The following is a 20,498-nucleotide window of genomic DNA, read 5'->3' on the forward strand; positions in this document are numbered from 1 at the left end:
TCTAGAAACAGAAAAGCCAATTTCTTGCATATAGGGTACTTTTAACTCATTTGTATTTTTAAAATCCAAAGGCCTTATAAACTTCACTCCGGACTAGAGATGGCAAACGGGCGGGCCGGGGCTGGCTTGTTACGGGTTACACGGGTTCGGGTTAACACGGGTCAAAATCCGCGGGTTGATATTTTTCACGGGTGGTCATTTCATCAACCCGCACCCGTAACGGGTTAAACCTGCGGGTTCACGGGTTAGCTGGTTTCTGCTTAGTCAACGAACGAATTGACAGAGTTTCCTCTGATTTCTGGATTATTTCCGACCACATTCAGGCCATTAAAAACTCCTTCTCTGCAACCTAACATTCATCTAATTCATTTGACATTTCCATTCAATTCAATCAACAAATTACAGATTCAACAGTCAGTGACTCGGTGTCGCACCGAAATTTAAAAACTTAATGAAAGGATCAAGAAAATTGCAAAACTTAATAATAATTTGACACTAGTTTTGCATCATGAGAGGAACACAGAGTCACAGATACACACTAATCATTGTAGTTTAGTACTCATCAGTTCGTGATATCTTCAAAAAAGAAAAAAAAACCTTCGAAACCGTAGCAATACCATTGTTTGTACTTTGTATCACCAAGTGCAACAATAAAGATATTAATAACCACTTCCTGCACAAAACGTATATTGTGGTTAATCAAAAAAAAGTGATAACTGTCCAAAAAAACATCTCCAACATCTTTTTTATACAAAATTTGGAGACACTGCGATAACTGTCTGTCCAAAAAAATTCTCATTTTCCATGTCTATCTTTGAGTAGCTCCAACTATTCAATATGAATCTGTAATTTCAAGCAAAAATAAATCAAACAAAAGAAAATATTCAAGTAAAAAACATGGAGTTTGCATAATTACCCCGCTTTATATTGAAGAAGTACGCATACTAATTAGACGCATAAGAACTTACTTCCCCATTCTCCTCTGTCCTATCCTCCACTGCACCAATTTCAAATCCTAATACATCTTCTCCAATAATCCCATTGTCTTCATCCATATCTTCTCTTTCCTACATGGATAAAAACAATCAAAGTTATATATGAAATTTACACATTCAACTAAATGAAGTATTACTGAATTACGCGGTGCCACTTAGGCACACTTACCAACTCCATGTTTCCAATCACGAGTTGTTATCAACGCCTCAACATTTTCAGGTAATAAAGAACTGTGAAACCGATCAATTACTCTTCCACCAATGCTGAATGCAGATTCCGAAGCGACGGTTGAAATAGGAATTAACAAAATATCCCTTTCCATTCTTGAAATTACTGGAAATCGTTGTTCCTGGGCTTTCCAATACATTAGGATATCGATCGGTTGATTAACATATCCATATTTCTCGCTAAGATATTGATCCAACTCTGACAAGTCAGATTGCAGATCACCACCACTTTCCTGTGCTGCAACATATTCCTGCATGAAACAAGTAATAAGTGAGTGCAAGGACCAATTATCTTCTATGAGGACATATAATATAACTTCATAAACGCACTTTGTTTGGTTAAAACACAAAATAATACAAGACCACATGTACTGACAATCTGACATAAGTAAGCTTTAAAATTACCTGGATCCACTCACTTCCTTGATGGGCAGAATTTGCACCAGTTTGAATACCAAAATTCTGAGTTCCACTACCAGAAGCTCTTGACAAGATGTAATACTCATTATAAAGTTTTTTCATATCTTCACGCACATCAGCAACTTTACTTTCTAATTGTCTTACATCAGGATACAACTTGGAATAAGCAAAGTTTAGATACATCAGTGTCAATCTAGGATCTAACACAAGTGTCATAGCCAATATAGGACTTAAGTTCTCCCAATAACTGTTAAACTTTTTTTTGCATCTCTTTCACCATGTCCCTAATGAATTCAATTTCATTTGTGCTTTCTTTTTTTAATAACACCTGAACTTGACAAACTCCTTCAAAATATAGATTGGAGGTAGGATACTTACTACCAGAAAACAAAGTTGTGAGATCATAAAACGTCTTGAGAAACTTTGTGACCACTTCAATTTGATCCCATTCTTCGTCAGTTGGGAAGTCTTTATAGTCTGAATCCACCTCCTTCAAGTGAGCGAAAACACTTCTATACACAAGACAACTGTCTAACATAAGATAAGTTAAATTCCATCTGTATAAAAAAAAAGTAACAAACATTCAATGAGTATATTATAAACAGTACCATTCTTTAACTGTATAACAAAATAAAAGTGGAAACCCACCTTGTCTTAACATCTTGACGAACACCCCTTCTTATTGCAGACATTCCTAAAGTATCAACAATGTCCAAGAATTTTTGTTTTCTTACTTGGGACTTTTTAAGCGACTTCACTGACTTTCTTAACTTAAGCACAACTAGATCAATCTTCACAAGTCCATATTTTACAATAAGAGCTAAGATGTGAGCAAAACAACGCACATGAAAGTATTTTTCCTTGTTAAACAGGATCTTCTTTGCAACAAGTCTACTCTGCATAATTCTAGCACAAGCTCCGTTATTTGCAGCATTATCCAAGGTGATGTTGGATACTTTTTCTTCAATTCCCCAATATTCTATCATTGCAAATAGCTTGGCAGAAAGGTTTTCACCTGTATGAGGTAGTGGAACACAAAAGTTAAACTCCCAGTCCCAATTAAGTACTTCAGTTCACAATTTCACATGTATGAGGTAGTGGAAGATCTCAAGACTGAAGTAAAATATCACATGCACATAAAATAAAAGATCTGAACACTCAAGTAAGTGCTTCACCTGTATGAGGTGGTGGAAGTTCACAAAAATTCAGTAGATACTTCTTTAATTCCCAATTTTGATCAAGAAAGTGGACAGTTAAGCTTATATACCCTGTAGTCGTAACAGAGGTCCACATGTCTGATGTTAGACACATCCTACCTGTAAGGATTACACATACATATCATCACATCTTATCATAATCAATTACACATACATAAAATTATAAAACAAAACATATGGTGTGGGTCAGCAGGATTTGAAATTTTGAATCGTACCTGGAGCAAGTTTCAATATGTTTCGAATAACTTCTTTTTGTGCATTATGTTTTTTGACAATATCAGCTTTCCCAGTATTCCTTGATATTGGTTTAGCATCCTCATTTAGATAAGCACATATGTCCCTAAATTCTTTCCACTCCACCAAAGCCAATGAGACATTTCTTGCAATGAGTAATTCTGAAATAAGATCCCGAAACTTCATCTGATCAATTTTGCGTAAGCGGGAAGACAACTGGCCATTCTTTGCAGATAAAATCATTTGCCCTATGTCCTGAGAATGACGCTCACGGCACTTATGCCTTTTCATAGATGAGGTTCCACCTTTCTGGATATCATATTTATATCCCACTTTACAAGCCTTGCACACTCCCTTCTTTGATCCATCTTTATATTTAATGAGATCAAAATATTCCCAAACATCAGATCTAAGTTTATGTTCCTTTTCACCTGAAACTGGTGCAGGTGCACAATCAACAGTTCTAGAGCCATCCAAAGGATCTACCATCTCAACATCATCATCCTCACCGTCACTACTCATAACATCGTTATAATGAGTTTGTTCTTGTACACTTGACATCCTGGAATATGGATGGAGCCACAAAGAATAGGTCAAAGACACAAAAATCAGTACATTACTTACTAGTTACTATCATGGTTAAATAACAAAACACTCACAGAATTCAAACCAATAAGCGAAAATAACTTGGACAAGAAAAGAAAACAAAATCCATCAGATTGTTACTACTGTCTACTATCATGGTTCATGGACTAACATCAGCAATTGACTTGCAAAATAACTTGTTGAAGACCACAAATCGTAAGTGCCATTTAAAAATCAGAGTCAGAAAGTGCTGGTAATATAGATAAATTCATTAAGTCTTACGAAACTCCTTGGATACTACAACAGAAAAGAAAAGGCGAAGGCAGAGTAAAGTTCTTGTAAACAACAATGGCTGGTTTCACTTTTGTGAGATGCCAAAGAAAATTAAAGACAGTATGAATCTCGATTCATAAAATATAAAACTGGGGCTAAAACGAGCGCAGCTATATATGTTTTTCAGGTGTGCTCAAATAATATGGATCACTATAAGGCTTCAATTGCACAACACAAATGATTCTTTCAGCTCAAAAGGTCCACATCAGTTCACCTAGGAGACTCTCTATGTCTGTTAATACGATATAATGACAAGAAATAAGTTTACCCCCTTTATAATGAAAACATATCTTTAAGATCATTGACGAGTTGAGTCTATGATACAATCATATCCACAAGTAAAGCAGAAAAGCCGTTAACTCTTTCGTTTGAACTTGCATGTTGTGGTCCAAGGACAAGAGATTGAAGACGTAATCTCATCTTGGCAGCAAGAACAACTGATTCTTCATCTTGGTTCTCTTTTGCAGTCGAAACAAAATCCATCAAATTGTTACTACTGTCTACTATCATGGTTCATGGACTAACATCAGCAATTGACTTGCAAAATGACTCAATCATCAACTTTGGTCATTGATTGAGCAGTGAAAGTTTGAAACATAACCAATCTAGAGAAATTATCAGACATGACATGAATTACATAAACACAGTACACAGAAGAACTAAAGAAGATAGGATTAGAAGATTACCTGTCCTCAACTCTGAATCTTCCACAACAAGATGAAGAATTAGCAGAGATTATTAACAAAACCCCAATTCGAAAATCTGAAAAAACTCAAACTAATCGAATCACTATCTGCAGAAGTTAAGATGGAGAAGAAGACTCGTTTTTTTGAAGATTAAAATCAATTAGAAATCACATTTAGTCACTTACCCAGGAGTTCGGTCAGGTGATTGCCGCTGCGGACGGAGAAGAAGAAAGAAGTAGAAAGCAGAGATTCAGAGAAGATAACGCTGCTAGGATCTTTTTCTTTTATGTTTTATTTATGCTCAGAGCCTCAGACTCAGACACGTATAAAAATTGATAGGGACACGCGGCATAAATGGACTGCTGGTATACGGGTTATATCCGCGGATTTACGGGACGGGTTTATCCGTTCTCACACAAGCCGACATTTCTCCAACCCTAACCCGGCTTGTTAAGACAACCCGCCAAGCTGGATACGGGTTTTCACGGTCCGGCTCGGATTTATCCGCGGGTTTTGGCTGGTTGGCCAGCTCTACTCCGGACACATAAGTATTTGTGAGGTGTTGTGTACCTAAACGGTGGTGTAGTCCAGCAACAAGTAAAAGCAGTTACCAGAAATTGACTCACACCATTAAAGCCTCTTCTACTACTTACCTAAAAAGAAACAGAGAGACTCACAAATACAGAGAGAGATCATTCTCGCTCGAAATCTAGGGTTTCGTTCGCAGGTATGTTCCTTAGATTTCTATAACCAGGGTTTTTGTTTAGCAAGTTTTTGGATCACGATTTTGTAGCAATGTATGATTTTGTTAGCTCCAAAAATTGAATGATTTGGGGTTTTTCTTTTAGGGGTTTTGTGATTTTAGTATTGGGTTCAAGTTCTATTGCACTGACATTATTACGAGGAAAAGATACTAATTTTTGGATTGAATGAATTAGGGTTTAAGGGTTTTGTGATTTAGGTGTTGGGTTCAATTTTCCTCGATATGGTCGTCATTGTTATGGGTAAAAGATACTACCTTCGGATTCAATTATTCGGATTTAGGGATTTCGATGATTCATCTTTATTATGACAAAATTCGATGTTTTTGATTTCATGATTTTGGGGTTTAGTGGGTTTGATAAAGCCCCATTGTTTCTTTTTCCTTTTTTTTTTTGATTTCATGATTTTGGGGGTTTTAGGAAGCCCCATTTTTTTATTTTGTTGTTGTTTGGATTTCATGATTTTGGGGATTTGATTAGGCCCCATTGTTTTTTTCTTTCTCTTTGATTGAATGATTTGGGGTTTAAGGTGTCCGAATTAAGCGCCATTGATCATTTTTTTCTTTTAATTATGGTACATTTTCTTTTTTAAAGTTGTCCTGTGTCTTAGTTGAGGTTATTCTTGCAGGAAATCTCTGCTGGTTAAGTTAAGAAGATGACGAAGAAAGAAACAAAGTATCCTGTTAGTGATGATAGTGAAGAATCAGATGAAGAGAAGACTGATAAAGAATCAGATGACGAGATGACTGATAAAGAATCAGATGAAGAGACAATGGATAAAGAATCGGATGAAGAGATGACTGATAAAGAATCGGATGAAGAGATGGATAAAGAATCAGATGATACTGTTTGTTCCATTTGTGATAATGGTGGTCGTGTTTTATGGTACGCATTCTATTCTTGGTGGTGGTTCTCTTTTTGTCATCAGTTTTGAGTAGTCTATCATTGGTGGAGAGAAGACTTTTGCTTACTTTTATACTTAATCTGAGATAGAGGAGTATAACTGATTTTGGTTTGACATTTTGACTCATAAGAACGATAGAGCTTGCATTTTTAATTGCTGAAGGTGGGGTTTTAGGGAGTTGGGACTAATGATGCTGGACAGTCAATTACTCATGTCTTTGTAACCTTGTTGTTTGAGATAAGTTTCCTCTGATATCTCGTTTATGTTGTTGTGCGGATACAGTTGTGACGGGGAATGCAAACGATGCTTTCATGCAACTGTTGGAGACGCTGGGAATGAATCAAGTTGCAAAACACTGGGCCTTTCTAAGGCTGAATTAGCCGTATGCGTCTTTTTATATCTTCATTTCATATTGTTTGTTCTCTTATAGAGTATTTTCTCCCCTCCAAATTTTCAGTTATTATGGTTTTGTGCAGGCGCCAAAGTTCATTTGCTTGAATTGTCAGCATAAACAGCACCAGTGTTTCGCGTGTGGAAAGTTAGGCTCTTCTGATTGTTCTTCTATTCAAGAGGTATACAGTCTCTTCTTAATGAATTATTCTTGGAGTATCATCCATCTGCTCTTATTTCCGCTCACCTTTTTGGGAGATTCAACTATTGCAAAGATCTTTTATCACATTTTACTTATGATATCTCTTGTACTTCTCTAAGCCTATTGTAACATGAAAATTAATGATATCTTTACTTGGTTTCTCCTACCAGCAGGTCTTTTTTTGCCTGACATCTTGATTAATTTACACATAAAGTTTTAGACAATAGCTATGTGGTCACCACGTTACGAATTCAGACTTAGTTGCCTGCACTATATAATTCTCTTATACCGATTCCCTTATTATACTACCCTGCTAGTTGCATGTTACAGATTTGGACATTATCTTTTCCCCCCGTTTTTAACCTCTATTGCTTCACAGGTGTTCAGCTGTGCTTCCTGTGGCCATTTTTATCATTCCAAATGTGTTGCCGACCTGCTTTATCCGGGAAATGAAGTGGGTAGTAAACACCTTCAGGAAACAATTCTTACAGGGGGGTCATTTGCTTGTCCTGCTCATAAATGCCATGAATGCAAACAAGATGAAGATAGTAGGGTACGTGAATTGCAGTTTGCAATATGTAGACGCTGTCCGAGGGCATATCACCGTAAATGCTTGCCGCGGTAATCCTTTGAGTCTCTTATATGATATAAATTTATTTTAGTATCTGTATTGCTGATGCAAATCGTTATTTTTTGCAGGGATATCGCTTATGCAGGGAAACGAGGACTTGTTAAGAGGTCTTGGTGCAATTTGTTGCCAAGAAATCGAATTCTAATCTATTGCCTGTAAGCAATTTTTCTATGTTCCTTCTATATGTCTTAGGTGTGACAATGAGTTGTCACACTGCTTCTTAAAGAGATAATATACGGTAGTCAATTGGGAGGACATGTGATCAGTAGAAAGGTTGATTCTCGTTTAGGATGGTTACTTCAATTTTTTTTGTCCGAATTGAAAGCTTATTAGATAGATAACATGGAGATGAAGTGATCTATTTTGCACAGCCAAACCTCATTGATAGTTTGTGAGGTGATCATCTCAACGAGGGGAATAGTATACCATCCTCGCTGAAAAGTCATCCAGTGGATGGTTTTATTGGGGCTAGAGAGGTAGAATCATCCTTCCTCAGTTTTTGCATAGCGTTTTTACATAATGGTCATTGATTTATTGATAGGAATCACGAAATCGAAAAAGGTCAGGCAACACCATCTCAAGACCACATTGTATTTCCTGACGTAAAGAGGAAAGCTCAGCCGTCAAGCCAACAAAAAGTTTTGAAGAGGAAGAGAATTATTTCTGAAGAGTTCCAGAGAAGTGTTTCTGCGAAGAAAACAAATCAAGTTGAAATGCTATCTCCTACAAAACAAAGTAAGTTCGTAGAAAACAATGTCAAAAGAAATTCTGTTCAAAGTCTGGATTCTACAAATGGGTTGAGCACCAACAGTGCCTCTGAAACGACTCTGAAGGGCGGTATGAAGTCTTCGACTGATCAATCACTCGAGCAGCAAAAGGTACCAACAAGCTCAGTCGGTTCAGAGACTCTACTAGGCGCTGAAGCAAAGCGGTAAGTAACACTATATACTATACTAGTGTATTTTAACAATTACTGCTGTTGGGACGGTTTGAGTTAATACTTGCAATCTACTCTGGTTCAATTTCTTAATTGGAAGTCAGTAATGTATTCTGATTGTGCTACTTGGATATCTTTTGAACAAAAATGTGCAGAGCGAAAAATCTAGTTGCAGCACCATGTTCAATGACATTGAGTGACTATAAAAAGGAGTATAAAAATAAGGTTAAACTGGAAAAGTGTAAAGGTGTAAAAACTACTAATTCACAGGAAAAGGCAGAAACAACTCATCGGGTATGGCTTGCTTATATCCAACTAGTATTGCTTAGTATGCTTTAAAATGTTTTGAGTTTGTTGTTTACGAACTTTTTTTTTACTTTCAATTTTGCAGGCTGATCGAACAGCATTACAGAAGTGCGAAGAATACTCTAAACTTGATGAGTCAAAAGATGTTTTTGACCCAAAGATCATCAACCAGATAACTCAGTGCAAGGTTATTCCTTCTTTCAACACTTGCTGAAAACTCAAAAGTGGAAACACATGTTTTGATCTTTAGGTTGAAGTACCACTTTACTTTTTCCTAAACTGTCCACTTTCATATTGGACCCTCGCGCTAAACTTCTATTACCCCCCGGAATGTGCTTTATCATGTTAGGCAGTATCCACTATTTTGCGTTCTTGTTTCATTCTAACAGTTGTCCCTAGTATGGAAATGCATGAATAACGTCATATAGTTTCACTACGTTATCTGTCATAAGTGTCTTTGTCTTTGAGAAATTCCGTAACATTTGGAAAGAAATTTGTGAGGATGGAACTTTTAATGTAGTTATATACCTTCTTGCATTTCCGACATCAACAAATTGAAGAGAACCTATTGACATTAAGCACTGACCGACCTCATCTAATTCATTGTCATGAAGCAAGTCCAATTAATAATCCTCCAGGAGCAGTGACATATATAAGCAGTTTATATCGACTTAGAAAAGTATATAACAGATTGTTTAACAACTTAATCTGGTTGGTCTTAGTAGAAATTGGAGACCTCGGTTAGTTTGGCCTAATATGGGCATTCTATCATTGAGTGACTTGGTTGTAACGAGACAAAAACTGAAGGTTAGATTATGTTTTTTCTTAAATGCATGATATATGTCCTTTGTGGTATTCTTTTGGGTTCAGCAGTCTTATGAGTCACATTTTTTGCCCCAGGTCTGTCCATATGTTGATTTACATTCTGTATCTGTAATTATGCTTCTATCTATGTAAGTTTATCTTCAAGAAACCTTGAGAAGACTAAGACCGTGGGTTTTTATGTGCAGGTTGTTGATAAGCTTCGTGCTTATGTACACAAAGGCGACACCGTAAGGCCTTATCACTTGACCTATTCTCTTTTATAAATTATAACTGATAAGTTGTTCTCACTTTGGATCTATTAACAGATAAACATTAATATGAACTTAGACAGAAGTAGAGGGCCCCGATTTTCATTGTTGTTCGGTCAACCACTTTGTTCTGTATCATGGGGAGATTAGGACCAGTATATACTATATAGGTCTAACATGCTTATAGCTTCTCTTAGTTTGGTTAGTTGGTGAATTCTGTAACAACTCAGTTTAACCTCGCTATACTGAGTTAAACATTAAATTTATAGATGTAGATGGAGTATTGAAATTGAGCGTAAGTTCTCTACAATTGCAAGGCTGCTCATGTCTTTTCCAAGTCATGTTCTACCTAGTCCGTTACTTGTATGGGGCAGTAGTTGTACAATTTTGAAACTTTATCAATTTAAGCTTGCAAGAATGTTTTATGTAATTGGTGCTGGTTACTTGCTCTTGTAATGTTTCAGAAAATAAATGGTAAATTTTCTATTGCATGCTGTACTTATTTTCATCGGATCCGGGTTTCATCTTTCTGACATATTATGACCTACTTTCATTATTTATCAACTCCCTTTCGTTCTTTTTTTTTCCTTCACTGCAGGTAGTCAATGTCGCCTATAGTGCTAATGACTTCACTTGCTCTATGAAGCAAAGGCTTGAAGGGTCCGGAAAGGATTGCTCATTTAAGGACTATGATATGTGGCAATCCAAGGTACATTCCTCGGTTATGTTTATCTCTGTTTGAGTTGATGTTCTTTCAGTTATCATTATCTCTGTTTGAGTTAATATCCTTTCATTAGAGTAACTAAAGAGCATATCAGCTTTCCCACATGTTATTGTTCGGAAAAGCAAATACACTGATATTTTGTGACCCGTCGCTGAAAAGCCTGCTCTGAAACCATGTACGACAGTATAAGCCTGTGGGCTTAATTCTCCTAGAAAGATGAGTTCCAAGAAAAGGGTTGTTGAAGGCATATACGCTGCGCAAACCCAAAATACCCAGCTGATTTTAAGACTCCTTAGACGTTGGAGTAATTTCATATCTCCTGGCTCTTTGAATTTGCGCCTTGTAGCTTTAAAAGACAAACCTTTCTTTGAAACTTAGTTTTCAAGGGAACTTAGTTCCATGGGCTTCTACATTATCTAAGTGATGGTTAGGTTTGTTTAGCTTGTTCAAATGTTCTCTTGTATGGTGGGTCAGTTATCTGTGGCTTCACTGGAGCTAGAATATGTCTAGAATCTGTATCCATTTCTTCTTTTTTCGTCTTCTGTTTCCATGTATAAGCCACTGACAACTCTTTGCTCGCAAGCCATATTCAAGGAGAAGTAGATTTATGATCTTCAGTGTGTCTTTGGTAACTTTATATTTTTCCTGTATGAGTATTTTGTATGCTTATTGATACTTCTCTGTAGAATGTCGGTACTGTTGATGAGTCTGATTGGTTGAGCGTTCGTCGATTGGCTACCGGGTCCAAATTGGTATGGACAATTTTCTTTCATTCCTGATATTTCCTAAGCTAACTATCTTCTGGAGCTAGTTAAGGTGCTTGGATACTTTTTAAGTCCTTTGAGTTACATTGTTAAATTTATCTTCACTTTGTTTGCTGTCTCTTCTTTCTGTTTTCATTTCTCAGATCCTTTGCCTTAATGTTCCTGTTGGGATCAGTTCTTCCGTTGCTAACAATTCAATTGACAAGGCTCTTGATTTCAAGCCCAAACTCCTTGTTCTGTTTGTTCCGGCGGACACTAAAAGGTACTTTACACTCTTTTTCTCTCACCCACACACATCCAGGAAAAGGCTCAATGTGGAATGCTCCATCATTAATTTTCGTTGTGCTTTGCACCAGATTGGAAAAGAAACATTCATATGAGTTGATCTGGAATGATAGTGAGAGACTCTCGAGTAAGGTGAGACACAGGCTCGAATAGTTCTCTTAGTAATTTGTTTTTGTGAAATTATATGGGATATTTAGATTTTGGGTCTCAGCTTTGTGACCAGCTTTGAGTTTGGGTCTGGAGAAAATTTTAATTAGAGTTTGGGTCCTGGACCATAGTTGACCGTCTTGACCGTTAACAAAATAATTTTAATAAAAATAAAAATAATCTCTTCATCTTGTTCTTCATTTATTGTTCACAGATTCTTATTTTCATTATTACACGCTCGTCTTTATACCATCATCACCAACATCAATTAGCAATACCATCATCACCAATCAATTATATTGCCAAATTAAAGCCAAGCTAGGGAAATGGAAGTATTTTAAGATTCCTTGGATTTAAGCTAGTGACAGAACATTACCTTGCATAATCTGCTTACAAGAAATCACCAGGCATTTTCATTACAGTATATATATGTTAATTTCAAAACTAATGAGTTAGTAGTGGTGTCGTGGTAAGTTGAAAATGAGTTAGTAGTGGTGTGGTGGTAAGTTGAAGAAGATGGAAAAAATAGGGGTAATGGTGGTTCTGGCGTTGATAGAAGATGAAGAGGAAGAAAATGGCGAAGTTGGTAAATAAATTAAAATCTGAATTTCAAATGGTCTTTTCGATACTTAACCAACTTATTTTAACTGTCAAGACGGTCAACTATGGTCCAGGACCCAAACTCTAATTAAAATTTTCTCCAGACCCAAACTCAAAGCCGGTCACAAAGCTGAGACCCAAAATCTAAATATCCCTTATTTATATAGTAGTGGCCAACAGCTGCACTCTCTTCCTTTCAGTTCTTACCTTCATCTGTGAGGATAAGCGACAACCAAATAAAGCTATGGAACTCAAAACCACCAGTGGTTTATTTCTGGAGCCGTACGGATTGGTGTCCTGAGCACAAGAAGATAGCTCGTATGTGTGGTCATATACCAACGAGTCGAAATGATTCAAACGTGGAAGCAGGTGAAGAAATAGAGGTAAAAAAGAAAGAGAACAAAGAGGAAGAGGAAGAAGAAAAAGAAGATCAAGAAAGTGAGCAAGATCATGAAAACCGTAAAACAGAAGTAGTTACTAGTGTTTTATCAAATGAAGTGCGTTGCGCCTCCCCCAATAACCAGAGATCAATTGTTTCTTCAGCTGCTGACGAAAACCAGGACCAACAGGACAAGAAAGAGAAAGATGAAGCACACAGACAGGAAAAAAGGCGTAATGGTATGCCTCCAAGTTCTTCGGCTCCAGGAGAAAACGAAAAGGCATTTGTCCTTCATTTTGCACCTGGTCCGTATATACCATACTCACATGACAAGCATTCATGTTGCGGTTGGATCTCTGATGATGAATAATTTAAGAAGATATATCCAGATATCATTGCACATTGTGCTTTGGTGCTCATTTTTTTGCATGTGAACTCTATCTTTGGGAGAAAGCAGGCTCTGTATATAAATCTTCATCAACGCCTGTCTCCCCAGAAGGTTTCTCTGTGCTTGTAATTTTTTTGATGCAACAGTCAGCGTAAGAAATTGGAGAATTGGGGAAGCAGTGTGAGATTGGGCCCTGCTCAATTTTGTAATTATGTTGTCGGGGCTTCTTTTTTTAACTGAATTACGCTCATCTTCTTTTAAAGCTTTGATTCTTGCTGGTTACGAATAAACAAACCTTAACTTCTGTAAATAGAGGATGACTGCGACCACCGTTACCCACTTGATATTGGGAAACTTTTTACACCTTGTTTGTTTTCTTCGGATTTATCTGACTTGGCGGGATCTGACTCAAGTTACCCGATTCATCTGGATCTGACTCAATATGTTCGTTTCTTGAGTCAGATCCCGGGTCGGATCCAGACCCAGACCCGGAGTAAGCAAAAACAAACACGCTCTTAGATTTTTATCCACCTGCCAAAATGGAGAAACGCTTCAAACTTGCCAGGAGTTGATTTTCCGGTGAATGTTCTCCTACTTTTGCCTGAATGGGTATCAGAAAGACAATCCACTCTGAAAATGACTGAAGGCATGCTGTGGATGTAAACACTGACTGGGAGTTAAAGTATTGCAACTTCTTGTCGTGTAAATAGTGAACATTTGGATGAGGAATCCGAACAGCTTAGGGTAAAAAAGTAATAGGTCTGTCCTAGTGTCTAATCAAAGCCGTAATCAAAGTAAATGAGAGAGAGAGAGAGAGCCTAAAAGAGGAAAACGGATAGGAGGAGGTTGGAGTTAATTACCATAAAAGAGAGCGTTAGAACTTTAAATTAATAGGTAGAGACAGCTGAGAGACATCATAAAAGTAACTGACCGGTTTTGTGCTGAGAATGGAGAAGAAGAAGAAGAAGAAGAAGAAGATGGGTTCACATTTCTTCAAGATAATCTGCAATTACATTATCCAAGATAGACGGCTAGTAAGTTCACTTCTCTGTTATCTTTATCTTCTATCTTCATTGGTAGTGTTTCCGATGTCTTTGTAGTATTTTAAATATTTTGTTATGCAATCATCTTTTGAGTATTTCTAGTCTAGTTCCTCTGTGATTTGATCGAACGATTCTTTAAGCTGGCAATGAAAACAAGGTTGCAGTCTTTAGCTGCAACCATGTCAGAATGATGGCAATAGCATCCGAGATATGCATCAATTTTTCTTTTTATCTTATATCCGACTGATCTCAAAACTGAACAGAATCTGAACAGTTCTGTATACATCTTTCTTCTTTTGGGTGTATGATAGGAACTTCCAAAAAAAATTGTTAGGATCTTTGGGGAAGAACTAGGTAAGGCCGGACTTATTGAGGATCCTACGGGTAAGATTTGGCCGGTGGAAATAAGGAAAGCAGAAGGTGAAATTTACTTCCAGAGTGGCTGGCAAGAGTTCAGGGAGTACTTCTCAATCTCTGTTGGGCATTTTCTTATTTTTAGATACGTGGGGGATTCCCATTTTCATGTATCTATATGTGATAAGACTGCGTGTGAGATAGAATATCCATGCCAGCCAAAGAATGTTCATGAATCAAAACACCGGTCTATGGAAAATGATCAAAATACTGCAGCTAACCAAGCTGGACCAAGTTTTGTTGCGAGTAAACGCAACCGATATGAAGATTATCAAAAAGCTGGAGGGTCAGTTAAACGCAACAAGTCAGATGGATTTGAAGAGTACACAGGTAAACGATGGGCATCCTTCAAGCGCCATCTTGAAGTGGTGACTATTAGCTCTGATGGTGAAAGCGATGACGAAGATTATCAGAACCCCGGAGATTCTGCCGAACAAAATGAATCGGAAGAAATTGAAACAATCAGCTGTAGACCATGTGCCAAGCGCCATCTTGAAATGGTGACGATTAGCTCTGATGGTGAAAGCAACGACGAAGATTATCAAAATCACGTAGATTCTGAACCACGGGCAGTTAATTTTGAGGGAGATCCTGAAGTAGTAACCATTAACTCAGAGAGCAGTGACAAACGTCCAATGGATACCCAACATAGATCCGCAAGTCACAAAGGAAAATACAAGATTGCGAAAATGGTTAGTTATGCAGAACATAAAGCGGATGTATCGGAATGTAGATCTGGAAAAGCAATGAGTGCTATTGGAAAAGCTAGAGCATTCAAATCTGAGTTTCCAACATGTACAATTGTCATAAAACAATCTCATTTGCAGAAACACAGTCTTGTGGTATGACACCCTCTCTGAGTTGTTTTAACCTTTGATTGTTTATTATATGTTGCTTATGATCCAGAATTTTCATGTGCAGCATGTGCCCTATGAGTTCTCAAGAGATTTTTTGACTAAGGCAGGCGAAGTCACTCTTAAAGATTCAACAGGAAAAAAGTGGCGTGTCGAATATTATTACTATAGAAGTGGTGGTAGGAGTTCATGTTTCAAAGCCAATCTGTGTAAGGGTTGGTACGAGTTTGTCTTGGACAATCATTTGAAAGTTGATGATGCTTGTGTCTTTGAGCTGGTTGATACTGATAATCTTGAGATGAAGGTTAACATTTTCCGAGTCTCTCCAGACATGGCCTTCAACACACTCAAACCTGATAGTGAAAGTGATGACGAGCACACCATGCCTACCCAAACTAAATCTGCAATCCGTGGAGGAAACCGCAAGATTTCTAAAACAGGTGAAGTGAAAGTATGGAAAAATAAATGTCAAAGAGCAATGGGTGACCCTGTTAACAAAGAAGCTACAGCATTCAAGTCTGAGTTCCCGACATGTAGAATTATCATGAAACCATCTTATTTGCTCAAAGGCTATACTGTGGTATAATTCTTATCGCCAGACTGTTTAACCCTAAATTTTACATATTTTTATACGAAGTATATTTTGCTTATGATCCACAATTTTTACGTGCAGCATGTACCATTTCAGTTCGCACGAGATTTTTTGACAAACAGAGGTGATGATTCGGTCACTCTTAAGGATTCAACAGGGAAAAAGTGGCATGTCAGATATAAAACTTATTCGTCGGAAATGAAAGCTATTCTATCTAAGGGGTGGTACGTGTTCGTCTTGGATAATCATTTGAAGGTTAACGATGCTTGTATTTTTGAGCTGGATGATATTGATAATCTTGAGATGAAGGTGAACATTTTCCGAGCCTCTCCAGACATGGTTTAACTCATCGGGTGTAATAGCCTTTATGCTTTTTGTGCATTTTGTTATTTGTTTGGACAAAACCTTGTATGTTTGTGAACTAAAATTCGAGTATTAAGAGATTTTTTATCAGAAATTTGTTAAACCCAATTTCTTTACCAATCACAAAAAAGAAAAAAAAAATATTCCAGCTGATTGTACCAAAAAATAAATAAACAAACATAGTAAAATGTTTATCCATATGGTTAAGCATATGATATGTTCTGCTAGTTAACACGCAAAAGGCTCTCCACATATGTTGTAACTCCAGTCGCCGAAGAAAAATCTGCAACCGGTTCGGCGATCCCGCTGACTCGAATCTTTGCAATCTTTCCGTTTCTCCAATTGTAAAAATTTAGAAAGCCTTTCCTTACCTTATTACCATTAGACCCTGGGCAGTAATGCGATGTTATTTGGTCTGTTCCTAAAGAATAAAATTTATGATGTCGAGCACGACCACGATAAGCAGATAACTTTATTTTACGTTCACCCCAGTGTTTTTCGTGGTGTTTTACCCATACCTTGACAGTGCAATTACTGATTCTTGTTATTAAAGCTAAGCAGCAATCCACTTCCAATAATTCGATAACACAATCCTTAGTACGCTGATTAAAGATGAAGTATGGGATTTTAATTGATCTAAAATTCTCGGTATCAACATCAAATGCCACTATGAACTTATCACCGTAATGCGTTTTATCATTCAGGATTACAGTCGTGAAGTAGATGACACCATTCGAATAAACAGAAGCCCCATAGTGTTGAATGTCGTATTGTGGGACTTCATGATGGATCCTTCTCCACTTATTGTTTCCTACAGTCAGGATCTCGTAAATGTAATATACCTTAAGTTGGGGGAAGTAGCCAAATTGTATTTTCCACATGAAAATGACCTTGTGTTCCTTGGTGGCAGGACTAAATCCCATCGCATAATTCACAAGTATGGGCCTGTAAATGATATCGACATGATCATCAACTTCTGCAAGTAACCTACTATGTATTGTTTATTCAATTCGAGGTGTTATCTCCTGGGTACTGACATTCCATATACGAATAGTACCCTCATTGTCATCGGTGGTATCCATAAGCAAACAGCTCAAGCCGTTTACAATTCCAGAAATAGGAAACCAATTAACAAACTTCTCTGGACCCGCTACTACGGTGTGAACTGCTGCTGATACTGTTCTTCCTTTGAATGATAAATCAGCCGCCAAGAAATAACTCCGATCTATAAAGTGAGGAATTTGGATCAGGAGACACGGTCGCTTTTTGGAATGAGTAAGATGTAGATCAATAAAGTGCTTGTCTTGTTCTATTAAGAACTTCCAATGTTTACAGACGCACTTGAATCTCATAAGTGACTTGACTCGTAACCTGCTAAGTATCTCACACGCTATCATCTCGTGACAAAAGATATTTCCATAAATCTCCGAATATAATCATCATCGTTGCCAGAAACTTTCTTCTTTTTGCTGGGTTGAAGTTTATTCGCCATTGTAGTTGTAAGATTTCTTACAACTGCACTCCACTAAAACTAATCCAATTTCTAAATGATCATTATGAATTCTTATTTGTTTAACTGAATATTGAGAATATATACAAGATAGATTCAAGTATTACAACAATTTTACTTGAAACCTAGATTTATTTTCTCTCTCTCTATTTCTTGATCAAGACTTACTCTCAGAAACAATGGTCTTTCTCCTTTATATAGGATTTTACATACTGGATGACAGCTAAGAAACCTACTATTTTCGGGATCACTATGCGACACATTCGCTCATATACAATCGCTCATCTTCGCATAGAATACCTCTTCGCACAGTTCTTCGTACTTCACTCGTGACTTTGCTGACATCATCTGGTGCGTCATCTCCACTTTGCTGTGTGCGATGCTCTTCGCTTAAATTGTATTCTTTACTTCGCTTGATTACTAACGTGTGCGATATTTTACTCCTACATTTTGCCTCTTCTCATTTCACTTATTCTTCAGAGTGAGCGATATGAGAAATTCCCCTTTTTGTAAATCGCACATGCTTGTCTTTTTTTAATTTTATTTTTTCGACAATTTCCCGGGTTTCAAGCTTCTCTCCACACGTGTCGATTTTCTTCCTCTTTAACCGGCTTGAACTGTCTTCAACCGGTTGTTTCTTTTCACCTATATAAGGGTTTTTCAACAGTAAATAACCCTTCTTTTCTTTTTATTCTCTGCAACTATACTTCTACACTTTTTCTTCTCTCTCTTGTTGCTATTCATCTTCATCCGTTATTATCCATTTCTACTGCTGCTGTCACCGATTTCTTCTACTGTTGTTCTTCCACCATGAACTCTGAATCGAAGTTTGTTTCATTTCCTCATGATGATGATTATTGATTTTAACCATTCTCATATAAGTTTTTTATTAACCTAATTCCCATACTTTCGCAGGAAAAGTTCTTCTATTAGCGCTCTTCGAATCATGCAAAAAACCAAATCTTCGTCGGATGAAAATGAAGATTCGCAGAAAAAGAAACTAAACATTTATAATAAAGAATCTCATAAGAGGAAGACTTCGCACAATAAAAAAGTAAGAAATATCCAATTTATTTGAAATAATATTATTGCCTCTATTTCTTATCTATTTTATTTTCGCAGGCTTCCGATTCTGAGTTGGTTGATGGAAAGAAGCCAAAAGCTAAGAGGCCTCGCAAGCCCATACCAATCCCTTCAAATATTTTCATTCTAGATTTTAATGCTGCAGATGTTGTCCCAATAACCACAGTTCAACCTTCGCATACTAATCCTTCTATCACTCCAATAATTCAAACTTCTGAGAAAAATGTCCTTATTACTCCTACACCATCTCAAGCTTCTGAGAAGAATGTCCCTGCTACTCCTCACCAACAATCCATCTTATAGATGAGAATGCCTATGTTACTTATGATGAACTTTTTTTTGAAAAGGAGTCTCCTGTAAATAAGGAGTTTCTTCTTAATCGAAGAATAAAAAGTGCTCCTCCCCTTGCCTCTACGACTTCATCGCACGCAAATCAAGTTTTTCCTTCACCCATTAATTCTAGCTCGGAAGCAAACCTTCTTCAAAAGAAATCCCCTGTCCCAACAGATTTTACTACTCCTTTTTCCTTGTTAAATTCTTTTCCTTTGAACAAGAAAGATTTGGATAGTGTAGAAGTTGCTGCTCAAACTCTATCCAACGTCATCAACTCTGCCTCATCTTTAATTGATGATCCTTGCAAGTTTCGCTCTTGTTATGCCTTAAGCAAGCTTCTGTGTGAATTTCCCGCTTATAAAGCTTCAAGGGATGAGGTCTTTTCCCAAATTGACCCGAGCTTCCATGTTGCTCTAGATGTTCTGGTATCTACCTTTCACATCTTAATTCTATCTTCTTTTATGCTACTTCCAAGTTGTACTAACTTCATCTTTTTCCTTTAGGACTCTCATCGTCGCGTGATGCTAGCTGAAAAACATTTTGAACCTAGCTGCTCTCAGTTGGAACTTTCGCAGAAAAATGTTTCTTTGGAGAAGGAAATACAAAAGTTGAGAGGAGAACTCCAAGTTTCGAGTTTTGATGCTGAAAATCTTCGCAACGAGAATCAAAAACTTAGAGGTATCTATTATTATATTTGAGATATTTATCGTATTCTATATTCTTTCGCACACGTTCATTTTTGTAAATTTCTTCGTGCACTTATTAAGATTTAAACCAGAAGTGAACGAATGAGAGGTATGACTTTCAATTCCTTGCTGAAGATGCTCAAGCGAATAACGAGAAGTTGCAGTCCCAACTGAGCCAATTAAATAATCAATATTCATATTCACTTGATCAGATTAACAAGTGAGTTTTTAATGAGTTTACTCAAAAAAATGAGTTTTTTAATGATCAAATATCCTATTTTTCTAAATTATCACACGATTCTGATTTATTACATCAAACTTTATCAGAAGAAAACCATACTCTTTCCAGAGATAAGCTATCTTTTTCGAAGAAATAAGCAATGTTTTCACATCAGTATTCAGTTCTTCATGAAACAAATGAAAATCAAGCG

The 20,498-nt window shown here is 37.0% G+C and overlaps 2 protein-coding genes across 2 annotated transcripts; both read left to right on the forward strand.

Annotated features, from left to right (window-relative positions):
• The first annotated feature begins 5,291 nt into the window (after window positions 1-5,291).
• LOC113319756 lies at window positions 5,292-13,483 on the forward strand. Its single transcript, XM_026567994.1, has 15 exons — window positions 5,292-5,425; window positions 6,088-6,344; window positions 6,646-6,745; window positions 6,840-6,935; window positions 7,335-7,576; window positions 7,655-7,741; window positions 8,128-8,517; window positions 8,679-8,817; window positions 8,915-9,016; window positions 9,840-9,881; window positions 10,501-10,611; window positions 11,313-11,378; window positions 11,534-11,652; window positions 11,747-11,807; window positions 12,623-13,483. The coding sequence occupies exons 2-15, from the start codon at window positions 6,115-6,117 to the stop codon at window positions 13,169-13,171; spliced, it is 2,334 nt and encodes a 777-aa protein (XP_026423779.1). The 5' UTR covers window positions 5,292-5,425; window positions 6,088-6,114; the 3' UTR covers window positions 13,172-13,483.
• A 645-nt stretch (window positions 13,484-14,128) lies between these two features.
• Window positions 14,129-16,544, forward strand: LOC113338790 (B3 domain-containing protein Os11g0197600-like). The gene is made up of 4 exons (XM_026584178.1): window positions 14,129-14,223; window positions 14,544-15,488; window positions 15,568-16,080; window positions 16,174-16,544. The coding sequence occupies exons 1-4, from the start codon at window positions 14,137-14,139 to the stop codon at window positions 16,435-16,437; spliced, it is 1,809 nt and encodes a 602-aa protein (XP_026439963.1). The 5' UTR covers window positions 14,129-14,136; the 3' UTR covers window positions 16,438-16,544.
• The last annotated feature ends 3,954 nt before the right edge of the window (window positions 16,545-20,498 follow it).

Source organism: Papaver somniferum, chromosome 1 (assembly GCF_003573695.1).
Source record: "Papaver somniferum cultivar HN1 chromosome 1, ASM357369v1, whole genome shotgun sequence".
Classification (NCBI taxonomy): domain Eukaryota; kingdom Viridiplantae; phylum Streptophyta; class Magnoliopsida; order Ranunculales; family Papaveraceae; genus Papaver; species Papaver somniferum.

What these genes read in the sequence shown, in the direction of transcription:
- LOC113319756 (XM_026567994.1), top strand. Translation starts at nt 6,115, where the DNA reads ATGACGAAGAAAGAAACAAAGTATCCTGTTAGTGATGATAGTGAAGAA. An exon ending in ATGTACACAAAGGCGACACC is followed by an intron (nt 9,882 to 10,500) that starts GTAAGGCCTTAT and finishes CCTTCACTGCAG; the next exon opens with GTAGTCAATGTCGCCTATAG. An exon ending in TGGCTACCGGGTCCAAATTG is followed by an intron (nt 11,379 to 11,533) that starts GTATGGACAATT and finishes TTCATTTCTCAG; the next exon opens with ATCCTTTGCCTTAATGTTCC.
- LOC113338790 (XM_026584178.1), top strand. Translation starts at nt 14,137, where the DNA reads ATGGAGAAGAAGAAGAAGAAGAAGAAGAAGATGGGTTCACATTTCTTC. An exon ending in TTATCCAAGATAGACGGCTA is followed by an intron (nt 14,224 to 14,543) that starts GTAAGTTCACTT and finishes GGTGTATGATAG; the next exon opens with GAACTTCCAAAAAAAATTGT. An exon ending in TGCTCAAAGGCTATACTGTG is followed by an intron (nt 16,081 to 16,173) that starts GTATAATTCTTA and finishes TTTTACGTGCAG; the next exon opens with CATGTACCATTTCAGTTCGC.